General features: G+C 36.8%; 1 protein-coding gene across 1 annotated transcript in view; it reads right to left on the reverse strand.

Moving 5' to 3' along the window:
- GPC3 (glypican 3) overlaps window positions 1–12,990 on the reverse strand; it is a 430,874-nt gene that overhangs the window by 202,867 nt on the left and 215,017 nt on the right. The window contains exon 3 of the mRNA XM_036840086.1: window positions 1,894–2,588. Within this exon, the coding sequence (XP_036695981.1) occupies window positions 1,894–2,588 (695 nt within the window). The remainder of the gene's footprint in view (window positions 1–1,893; window positions 2,589–12,990) is intronic.

The following is a 12,990-nucleotide window of genomic DNA, read 5'->3' on the forward strand; positions in this document are numbered from 1 at the left end:
GACGTTTGGGCAAGATATTTAAGCCCTCTAAGCTTCATTACCTCCTGTGTAAAATGGGGGTAATATTATATTAGGACCTATCCCATGGATTACTAAGAAATAATATTATGTGAACTGGCCAGCAGAGCACCTCAAGTGTGGTAGGAGCTCAACAAGGGTAGTGCATTATACTGTTCCGCCACGTCCTTCTACAAAGCTGGCGACACTCAGGACTCAGTCACCATCACCTTAGTGAGATCTGGCTGGTAGCTCTTGGCTGTGTGGTCTGCTCTGTGTTGGAAAGTGTGTGCATCCAGTGGTTCTGGATGTGTGCACCCTAGCTTAGCAGGTACAATGTAACTAACATTGTCTGACTGAAACCAATCAAGCTTCTGCCTCACAAAACTGTCCCACCCCCATCACAAATCCTATCAGCCTTACACTGGTATAAATCAAGGCTGCAAAAACAACTGTTGGAAAACATGAACGTTTTGCCTCACCTGTGTTCTTGTGTAGGTTTAGTTAGTGGGGTCCAGCTGGGTCTCCTGTGTTTAAAGTCACTACTCAAAATGCAACTCAAAACTACAATGAGGTACCACCTCACACCAGTCAGAATGACCATCCATTAAAAACTCTACAAATAACAAATGCTAAAGAGAGTGTGGAGAAAAGGGAACCCCCCCTACACTGTTGTTGGGAATGTAAATTGGTGCAGCCACTATGGAAAACAGTATGGAGGTTCCTTTAAAAACTAAAAATAGAGCTACCATATGACCCAGCAATCTCAATCCTGGGCATACATCCGGAAAAAAACTATAATTCAAAAAGATACATGCACCCCTATGTTCATTGCAGCACTATTTATAATAAGCAAGACATGGAAACAACCTAAATGTCCATCACCAGATGAATGGATAAAGAAGATGTGGTACATACATACAATGGAATATCACTCAGCCAAAAAGAAGAATGAAATAATGCCATTTGCAGCAACATGGATGGACCTAGAGATTATCATACTAGTTAAGTCAGACAGAGAAAGACAAATACCATATATCACTTATATGTGGAACCTAAAATATGACACAGATGAACTTATTTACGAAACAGAAACAGACTCACAGACATGGAGAACAGACTTGTGGTTGCCAAGGGGGAGGCGGGGAGGGGAGGGAAGGACTGGGAGTTTGGAATTAGCAGATGCAAACTATTATATATATGTACAACTGAATCACTTTGCTGTATACCAGAAACTAACATAACATTGTAAATCAACCATACTTCGATAAAATAAATTTAAAAAATAAAGTCACTACTCAAAATAGTAATGTGATATATATGATTAAGAGCACAAGAGTGAAATCAGAATCAAAGAAAGTGGTGATAACCTAATTAAAGGGATACCTGATCAACTTCTGAATCATGGCTTGGTCAAGTTACAGTTTCACTGAGCTTCAGTTTCCTCATTTACAGAATGGAGATAACAGCTCCTACCTCACAGGGTTGTCATGCAGGTTGTGATAACTAACAACAGTGGTAATAATAGCTAATAATTACTGAAGAATTACCATGTACCAGGCACATGCTAAGTGCTTTAACACATGTTATTCCCTATGAAGAAGATATTCTTTTTACCCCTATTTTATGAATCAGCAATATGAGACTCATACAGATAAAATGATTCACCCAAGGTCCCACAGCAAGAAAGTGGGTGAAGCTAAAATTCAAAGCCAGGCTTTAGGACTCCATTACCTGTGGACTTAATGTGCTGCCTAGCTTTGTGAGGTCATTCAGTCCCTCTACCATCCCTGCCCACTTTTTTTCTCACTTCTCTCCATCAGCACCTGCTACTGGCCAGGCTGCCCTACCCCCAGTAGAATCCAATTCCTCTGAAAACTGTAGAATGGTACTCACAGTGGTGGTCAGTTTTCCTCCATTCTTCTGGACATACTGGATGGAATCGTGGATCGTAGAAAAGAGACCAAGCAGTACATTCTCCATGTCATAGATTCTGTACATGCCATTCACCAGTTCTTCGAGAGACAGAATGTATTCTCTCCAGTACTTGTCAATCTCCACCACACCTGCCATACAGCCTTGCATAACCACATTGCAATAGCCACCACACGGCTTAACCATCATCAGTCCCTGGCAGTAAGAGCAGTACCACATTCTGGTGAGCATTCGGCCACAGTCCTTACTGAACTTCAGGTGATCAGTTGTGTTGATCACTTCAATTCCGAGATTCAGGGCCTGGAGGAAGATCCTAGTGACTTGCAGTGACTTGGAAACCTGGGTCATAATAAGCTTGGGGAAATTCCCAAATACTTTCAGGTCACGCCTTGCCCCTCGGAGGCATTCATTGATGTCTAAGGTGGACTCCGGCAGGCCTGGGTTCATTAGCTGGGTATAGATGACTGGAAACAGGCTGTCAAACAATTCATTGACCATGTCATCCACATTGATGTCAGAACCCAGGATGTAGAGAGATACATCAGTGAAAAATTCACCCACAAACTCAAAAGCTTGTGGGGTCAGGCTCGGGTAGTTGTTCTTGAACATGGCATTGGTGTAGTTCTTGGCATGGCGAACAACGATTTCAAAGGCCTCTGTAAAATAAGAGATAAAGAAATGCCCACAAATTAAAGCATGAAAATCCAGTGTGTAATTGAATTTGAGATTTCTCTCTTGCTGTGGTGATTAAGGTCCCATTTGCCTTAAATAATTGACTCATGTTTACTTCTGGCATTGCCTCTACTCCTGCAGCTGTTTGTTCCTATAAATCAATTTTCCTTTCTGAACATGAAGTCCAAACCCTGATGTGCACATAAATTCTTAAACACACAAATTATATTTCAAATGACAAAAGCCAGGATTCAGTTAACATTCTGGTCTCTCATAAAAATATTGATTAAAAATTGGCTAAATGAGAAGTTCTTTCTCTTTCTCACATTGAGTTATTCAGTTAAAAAGAAATTGTATTTCAAGACATTTCATTTTTAGACAGAGATAAATATTTGACAACAAACCATACACTATATAAACTCACATAACAATTTAAGCCTGTTCATCCCTGGAGGAGAGGCAAGTTCTTAGCCAAGAATAAAAGCTATCACAAATTTCATCATGTAGGTAGATTTTCTCTAGATAACTTTAAAGGGAGCTATCTAACAGATTGACAGACCTGAAAGTGGAATTTATCCCCTAAACGGGTATCTGGATGGAAAAAAACAACACATGCACTTATGTATACATTCGATACTGAAAATAACACCTTTGGTATTTGCAACCTGAACATCTGGAAGGATAACTGCTAAGCTTCCTTGGTAAGTTCGGCTTCCACATGGCTTGGAAACCTTATCTACTCTACAGAGACTACGGGTTCAGGATTACATCTGCTGCCCCTACCCTTTGGCATAAGGCCTGATTAGTGTCATTGGTTTGAGAAAGAATGTAATAATGTCACCATCCCATTTTCTCCAAACTGAAGCACTGCAGACACAATTTATCCCAAATAACCAGAGTCCCACATTTATATGAGAGAAAGGAAAAAACTGCAATAATAGATTTTTCAAAGAAATAAGACATAGTTTAAGAACAAACAAAGAAACCAAGTTTCCCAAGACATTTACAATTAACTTAGTAGTTTCTTTCCTTTCCTTCCAAAGAGCAAAGGTCCATGACAGATGTACCCCAAATGATGCTATTTCATGAGCCTTGAAAAATCAAATTATTACCACTTTCAGACTACTAGACAGACTGCATTCCAACAGCTCCTTGGGATCACTTAGCCAAACATCTAAGTCATCTGTGGCAGAAGTGAGCTCTAGGATGTACCACCACCATCTGCCCCAGATCCCTCACAAGGTAGAACGCGCTTGCTAGATTCTTCCCTTGGGTTTATGACATGCCCAGGAATGTTGAGCAGATGCCAGAGCAATTCTACTGGGTTTCCAAGCCCACTTGAGAAAGTTAATCTTCATTTTCATCAATTGCTAAATGTTCATTTGTTACTTTTATTTTGTTTAGAACGTTAAGCAATTCTTAGAAAGTTTATCTATCTTATAACAATCTCTTCCTAACTCCACACACTACTTTATTTTCAATCCTTGAATCTAAAGATTGAATGAAGCCAAGAGATCGCCTAACCCAATACAAAGGACCAGTCAATTAATTCTTTAAAATCATCAGAAATTTGGAGATTAAAAACTATTCGTTCATTTTAATTTCAGCTACCAATCATTTATTATATACTAGACCCTGTGCTAAGTACTAGGGGTATATAAGTGCTAGGTAGATGGAGATAAATAATACACCTTCCTTGTCTTAAAAGTACTCCCAAGCTATATGGTTTAGCATTTACAAAGCATTTCCAAGTATATTACGAGATCTACTTTTTACAACAATCTTCTGAATTCGGTATTGAAATCCCCATTTTATAGGTGATGAAACTGAGGCTCAGCAGAATTTAAGCACTTTCCCAGGGTCACACAACTGCAAAGTAGACGTAGTCAACTCAGACTAGTGTCTCCCGGCAACGGTTTCACTCTAGTTGCCCTCAGCCCTATAGCCAACACACACATCCTCAAAAATCTTTGAAAGTCAAGTTCATTTTTAAGCTCATTATTTTCCCATTGGCTTCGCCTCTCCAAGTGGAAATGTACTGGAAGAAATTGCAGCCCAAAGACCAACAAAGCAGAGTTATACTTTCACCTTTGTCTTGGGACAGCATGAATTCAGAGAAGAAAGACTGCTGCTGAGATGCTACCCTGTGGATCTCAATCATCTAAGCTACCCTAAAATTAATTCTCTACAAGGCAAATTTCATCTCTAGCACAGTGCGTTTGTTCTCTAATGTGCAAGATATATGACAGTGAAATTCCATAGACTGTACTGCCATAACTTTTTTCTTAAGTTTCTGTTACTAGCACTGCTGGATCAATAGAAAAAGAAAATTACAAAAGATCATGAACTCTTCTCCAGAAAGAATAACAAGAACACATATTGCAGAGGGAAAGGGCTAGGGGTTCATATGCTCACATGTGCTTCCGGCTCCAACTTTCACAGCTCAGAATCCACTTAGCACATCTCTGGGTTTTGCCCAACCCCCTTACTACTTCTGTATCACGGGACAACAGACCAAACCATAACCGCTCAAGCAAAGGCTCCTTGGGGATTTATACGAACCAACACTAGGTGAAAAGTGATGCTCAGCTTGAGGTTGGCAACTTGAGGTTTTATGAAATGAAGCCAAGGGCTAGAATGGGCCAGGAAGTTCAGTTGATTGATTTATTTTTTGGTCAGATAATAATGTACGCTTAAGCTAGGGGAGGTTTTCCTCTGCCTCTTTCCTGGGAGGAAGTCAAGCATTATATCCAGGAAAAGTTGGAACAACGTAAAATCAGAGATGTTACAAAAAATTTGGCACTAAACAGAAAATATTCTATTTTTAACAATATATAGAAAGATATATGATACAGATAAATAGATCTAATAAATTAATATTCATCCAAATATAGCAAGGTTTCTAGATTTATTGTTGCCCCCATCACTATTCTGGTCACCCCTATTTGGACACACTCTACTGTTATCAACTTCCTTCTTAAATTATGGTGCCCAAAAAGGGACACAAATCTCCAGTATGGTTTGATATGTAAAGTGTGCAATCAGGCTATCACCTCTCTTTAAATGGTTCAGTAAGTTCTCCCCATCCCAACCCAGGACATATATCCTATAACCATAGCAAAATGACTGTCCTTAGTACTTGGTGCTGATGTTTCTTTACCCAGACCTAGGCAGAAAGAAATGTGTTTTCATGGGCCTTTTCAGTAAAAGACTGGATTTTTTTAAAAAAGGAGAGTCTACTTGTAGTTGGAAGACAGGAATAAATGAACCATTGAGTTCCCTTCAAGCCCTTAAGAATAAAACAGTCCTTATAAAGGCTGGTTACTTTTTTCAAGGTAGTTTTTCCAGCATTGTAAGAATGGCAAATACTTCATAAGAACTTTTTAAATTCCTAGGAAAAATGCCACACAATGGGTTGGACTCCAGTCTTTGTTTTCAAGCACAGGTACCTTAATGGAAGAAGAAAACTGACATTTATGAGACACCTGCAAAGTATATGCCGGGATCTGTAATGAACTTGCTCACATATGTCCTCTCATTTAAATTTAACATAAACATATGTATTTGGAATTATTTTTATTTGGTGAGGAAACTGAGGCTCAGACAGGCTAAGTGACTCATACAAGATAATATCTCTAGTTAAATGCCACGGCCTGAATTTGAGTGTAGGTCACTCTAACACCAATACCCTTGCTAATTCCACAACATGCTCCAGCCTTGAAAACTGGACATTGGGAGACTTCTGGTCTTGGCTACAACATGTAAAGAGCTTGGAAATTATCATTCCCATTTTCAACAACAAGATAATAGCTGAACAAACTGAAAATCAATGATTCTTCTTAGGCCCATCAGGGAATTAAGGTCACAGGGCAAACTGCTACCCTGAAATCTGGAAAGAGAGGCCAATATAGAGAATCACAGCTGAGATCTGCTGGATCTCAGACACCTGCAGCAGACGCCACTGAAGCTATAAACTAGTCGAAACCCTTAAATGGTAATTCTGACAAACTGATAGAGGCTGAATGTGAACTAGCCTGAGAGTTGAAAATTCCTGGGTCCTCAGTTTTATGGGTCCCCCACATTCCCATGGGATTTACCTCAAGAAAACACACAAAGTTCTCATGGTTAAGATCTAAGAAAAATCTCCTTGTTTTTTCTGGCAGGGGTAGGAGGAAAGTAATAATTTAGAAATACACCATGAGCATTCTCCATAACAAATGCCTGTTCTCCAATGGACACAGCTTTACCAAAGCTTAATATACCTAGAAGAAGGGCAATTAGACAACTCCAGTCCCTTCTAGCCTTCCTGTAACACCTAAAGGGAAAGAAAAAAAGGCTGAGAAAAACTTATGAGGGTTACAGCTCATGGACTTAAGTCTACTAACAGACTGATTAATCGTAATATTATAGACCACTTTCACTCCCCCCATACCTTACCACCAGAAAGACACAGATCCTATTTAAGAAGGAGTTCTTGGAGAAACCCACCAAAAAGAGGTGAGAAAAAAATAAACAAAGACACTAGAGGAAACTAAAGCCTCTAGCATCTATAGATACAGCAAACAATAAATAGCCCAACTCCTAGTCACATTAACATAAAACTTCACACTAAACGTCTAATTACCTCAGCTCCTATTACCCAATATATCATATTCTGCTTTTAATAAACAATTACAAGCCATGAAAAAAGCAAAAAAAAAACAGTCTGAAGAGACAAAGCAATTATCATAACCACACTCAGATATGGCACAGATTTTGGAAATATCAGACAGGGAATTTAAAATAACTATTATTAATATGTAAAGGACTCTAATGGAATAAGTGGACAATATACAAGAACATATGGATAATGTAAATACAGAGATAGAAATGCTAAGAAATATCGAAAGGAAATGCTAGCAATCAAAAACACAAACAGAAATGAAGTATGCTTTTCATGGGCTTATCAGCATACTTGAAACAAACAAGGTAAGAACTAGTGATCTTAAAGAAATGTCAGTAGAAACTTCTCAAACCACAGTAGGGAGATTAAAAAAAAAAGAACAAACAAACAAACAAAACACAGAAAATAATATCCAAGAACTGTGGGACAAATTCGAAAGGTGTATAATATGTGTAATTGCAATTCCAGAAAGAGACAGAGAAGAGAGCAAAAGAAATACTTGAGAGAATGATGCCCAAAATTTCACAAAATTCATGATAACATCCACAGGTCCAAGAAGCTCAGAGAATAACAAGCAGGTTGAATACCAAAATACCTACTCTTAGGCATATCATATTCAAACTGTAGAAAACCAAAGACAAAGAGAAAATCTTCTAAGAAGCCAGAGGAAGAAAAAAACCGTCTTATCTATAGAGGAACAAGGATAAGAATTACATTGAACGTCTCATCAGAAATCATGCAAGGAAGAAGAGAGTAAATGAAATATTTTGCGTTGAAAGAAAAAAAAAAAGACCTAGAATTCTATTTCCAGCAAAATTATCATCAAAAAGGAAAAGAGAAAGTCCTTCTCAGACAAACAAGAATGGAAGAAATTTGTCACCAGTAGACCTGGTTTGCAAAAAAAAATGTTAAAATATGTTTTTCAGGAAAAGTATATAAGCCAGAAAATCAGATCTACATGAAGAAAAGAAGAGCATCAGAGAAGGAATATATAAAGGTAAAATAAAACCCTTTCTCTTTTAAAAAATTGATTTAATATATAACTTTGTTCAAAGTAATAACAGCAATAATGTATTGGTGATTATAGCATATGGATAAGTAAAATGAATATTATAAGGTACCTGAACTACCAGTGAAACAATCTAGTGTAATTTGAATTTCAAAAAGAAGCATATGCTAAGAGGAATGGAATCATACATAAATGTTCAGTTAAAGCCACAGAAGACAGGAAAAGAGAGGAAGATTAAAAGTAACCAAAACAAAGAATATGTGCAATAAAGAGAAAGCAGTTATAAACATTATGAATATTAATCCAATTACATCACTAATCACTTTAAATGTGAATAGTTTAAATACACAAAGTAAAAGATAGAGACTATCAGAGTAAATATAAAAATAAGACCCAACTATAGACTGTCTACAGGTAGCAAATCTTAAAAATAAAGATACAGATAAAGGGATGAAGAAAGACTTATCATGCTAACACTAAGTAGAAAAAAAACTGGAATAGCCAAATTAATTTCAGACTAAGCACACTTTGGAAGAAGGAATATTATCAGGAATAAAAAAAGGGTGTTACAAAATGTTGAAGGGGTCAATTCTCCAAAAAGACATAATCCTTATATATACAAACCCACAATTATAGTTGGAGACGTCAACACCCCTCTATCAGTAACTAATAAATCCATCAGGCAGAAAATTAGCAAGGGCACAGTTGAACCAAATAGCATCATCAATCAACTAGATCTAATTGACATGTATAGGATAATTCGTCCATCAACAGCAGAATGTACATTCTTCTCAAGCTCACCTGGAACATTCACCAAGATAGACCATATACTTGGCCATAAAATACACCTTAACAAATTTAAAAGCACAGAAGTCATACAAAGAACGTTCTTAGACCACAATGAATTTAAATTGCAAGTCAATAACAGAAAGATAACAAGACAATATCCAATCATTTGCAAATTAAACAACACATTTCTACACAACGTATGAGGCAAAAAAGAAGTCTTAAGAGAAATTTAAAAATATATATATATTTTTTTAAATTTTATTTATTCATTTATTTATTTATTTATGGCTGTGTTGGGTCTTCGTTTCTGTGCGAGGGCTTTCTCTAGTTGCGGCAAGTGGGGACCACTCTTCATCGCGGTGCGCGGGCCTCTCACTATCGTGGCCTCTCCCGTTGCGGAGCACAGGCTCCAGATGCGCAGGCTCAGCAATTGTGGCTCACGGGCTTAGTCGCTCCGCGGCATGTGGGATCTTCCCAGACCAGGGCTCGAACCCGTGTCCCCTGCATTGGCAGGCAGATTCTCAACCACTGTGCCACCAGGGAAGCCCTAAAAATATTTTTAACTAAATGAAAATGACCATACAACTTACTGAAATTGGTGTGATGTAGCAAAAGCAGTGCTTAGAGGGAAATTTGTAGCACTGAATGCTTATATTAGAAAAGGAAAAAAGATCTCAAATCAATAATTTAAGATTTCACCAAATGAAACTAGAGAATTAACAGCAATATAAACCTAAAGCAAGCAGAAGAAAAAAATAATAAAAAATTAGAGCAGAATTCAGTGAAATTGAAAACAAAAATCAACAGAGAAATCCAATGAAACAAAAAGCTAGTTCTTTGAAAAGATAAATAAAATTTTAAAATACCTAGCCAGGCTAATCAAGAAAAAAAAAGATAAGACACAACTTAGTAATATGAGAAATGAAAGAGGGGTCATTATTAATGATCATATGAATATTAAGAGGATAACATGAATATTATGAACAACTATATGCCTCAAAACTTGATTAAATTGATAAAATGCACCACCAATTCCTTAAAAGACAAAAACTATCAAAACTTACACAATGACAAACCGGTAATCTGAATTATCCTGTATTTATCAAAGAAACTGAATGATTAATTAATAAACTTCCAAAAGGAATGCAGGTCCAGATGGTTTCACAGGTGAATTCTTTCAAACATTTAAGGAAAAAGAAGACCAATTCTCTACAATCTCTTCCAGAAAATAGAAGCAGAGAGAACATTTCCTAACTCATTCTATGAGGCCATCATTACCCTAATACCAAAACCAGATAAGGGCATTACAAGAAAGGAAAGCTACAGACCAAGATCTCTCATGAATATAAATGCAAAAATCCACAACAATATATTAGTGAATCAAATACAACAATGTATAAAAAGACTCATACACCACGACCCAGTGGGTTTTATTCCAGATATGCAAGTCTGGTTCAACCTTCAAAAATCAGGTAATGTAATCCATCATATTAATGGGCTATAAAGAAGAAAAATCAAATGATCATACCAATAGGTACAGAAAAAGCATCTGCCAAAACCCAACACCATTCATGATAAAAACTCTCAGCAAACTAGGAATAGGGGGGAACTTTCTCCACTTGATAAAGTATATCCACAAGAAACTTACAGCTAATATCATACTTAATGGTGAGAAACTAGAGGCTTGCTCCTTAACCTAAGATTGGGGAACAAGGCAAGGATATCCCTCTCAGCACTTCTTTTTAACATTGTAATTAAAGTCCTACCTAATGCAATAAGACAAGATAAGGAAATGAAAGGTACACAGATTGGGAAGGAAAAAATAAACTGCCTTTGTTCACAAATGACATAATTGCCTATATAGATTGTTACAAAGAATTGATATAAAACTCTCCTTGAACTAATAAGCGCATATAGCAAGGTTGCAGAATACAAAGTTAATATATAAATTCTATACACCAACAATGATTAACTGATATTTCAAATTGAAAACACAATACCATTTACATTAGCACCCCCAAAATGGAATGCTTAGGTGTAATTCTAATGAAATATGTATAAGAATAAATGGAGAGATATTCCATGTTCATGAATAGAAAGGCTCAATATTATTAAGAATTCTTCCAAACATGATGTATGCATTCAGTGGAATCCAAATAAAAATCCCTGCAAGTTATTTTATGGATAACAATACTAAAGTTTATATGGAAAGGCAGAAGACCCAGAATAGACATCACAACACTGAAGAATAACAAAATCAGAGGACTGGGACACCCAGGTTCAAGAATTCCTATAGGTAATTACAAGATAATGGCTATAATTCCCTGTGCTATACAGTACATCCTCTATTTTATACATAGTAGTTTATATTAAGTTATTATAATATAAATAACTTATAATGGAGTATAATCTGCAAAAAATACTGAATCGCTATGCTCTACACCTGAAACTAATACAATATTTAAATTTTAAAAAGAACTATTAGACAATCAATAAATTGTTAATTATTGTTTTCTCAAAGTGACTGTACCTACAATCAGATGTATGAAAAACACTGAGGCCAACATAAACTTTCAAAGAGGAAAAATAAATTCCTATAAAGTTACAGTAATCAAGACAGCATAATGGGACTTCCCTGGTGGCGCAGTGGTTAAGAATCCACCTGCCAATGCAGGGGACATGGGTTTGAGCCCTGGTCCGGGAAGATCCCACATGCCATGGACCAACTAAGCCTGTGCACCACAACTACTGAGCCTGCACTCTGGAGCCCGTGAGCCACAACTACTGAGCCCACGTGCCACAACTACTGAAACCTGCACACCTACAGCCTCTGCTCCGCAACAAAGAGAAGCCACCGCAATGAGAAGCCCGCACCCCGCAACAAAGAGTAGCCCGCACTCGCCGCAACTAGAGAAAGCCCGCATGCAGCAGCAAAGACCCAATGCAGCCAAAAATAAAATTAATTAATTATTTTTTTAAAATTTTAAAATAAAAAGAACAGAAAACTGTAAAAAAAAAAAAAGACAGCATAGTATTAGCAAAAGAATAAAGAAATAGATCAATGGAACAGAATACGGAGCCTAGAAATAGATTGACAGAAAGGAGAAAGCCAACTCAATGGAAAAAGGATAGTTTTCTCAACAAATAGTTCTGAAACAATTGGACACTCATATGAAAAGAAAGAAATCGATACAGACCTTACACCTTTTATAAAAATAACTCAAAATGGATTGTAGACCTAAATATAAAATGCAAAACTATAAAACTTCTAGATGATAACATGGGAGAAGATCTTGATTACTTTGAGTTTAGCAATAAGGTTTTAGATACAACATCAAAAGTATGATCCATGAAATAAACAATTGATAAGCTGGACTTTATTAAAATTTAGAACATCTGTTTTGTTAAGAGAATGAAGAGACAAACATCTGCTAGGAGAATGGAAAAACAAGTCACAAACTGTGAGAAAATATTTGCAAAACATATCTGATAAAGGACTTGTATCTGAAATATAAAAAGAACTGTTAAAATTCAACAATAAGAAAACAAACAATTCAGTTAAAAATGGACAAAAGATCTGAACAGACATCTCACCAATGAAGATATGTAGATGGCAAATAAGCATAAGAAAATATGCTCAATATCTTATGCCATTAGGGAATTGCAAATTAAACCAACAACGAGATACCAACCACTACACAGCTATTAGAATGGCTAAAATTCATAACATTCACGATACCAAATGTTGACAAGGATGCAGCAAAACACTGCTGGTGAGAATGCAAAGTAGTACAGCCACTTTAGAAGACAGTTTGGCAGTTTCTTACAAGTATAATTGTGATCCAGGAATTGTGCTCCTAGATATTTACCCAACTGAGTTGAAAACTTAAGTTCACACAAAAAGCTACACATGAACGTTTATAGA

The sequence above is a fragment of the Balaenoptera musculus genome, chromosome X (genome assembly GCF_009873245.2).
Source record: "Balaenoptera musculus isolate JJ_BM4_2016_0621 chromosome X, mBalMus1.pri.v3, whole genome shotgun sequence".
Taxonomy (NCBI): Eukaryota; Metazoa; Chordata; class Mammalia; order Artiodactyla; family Balaenopteridae; genus Balaenoptera; species Balaenoptera musculus.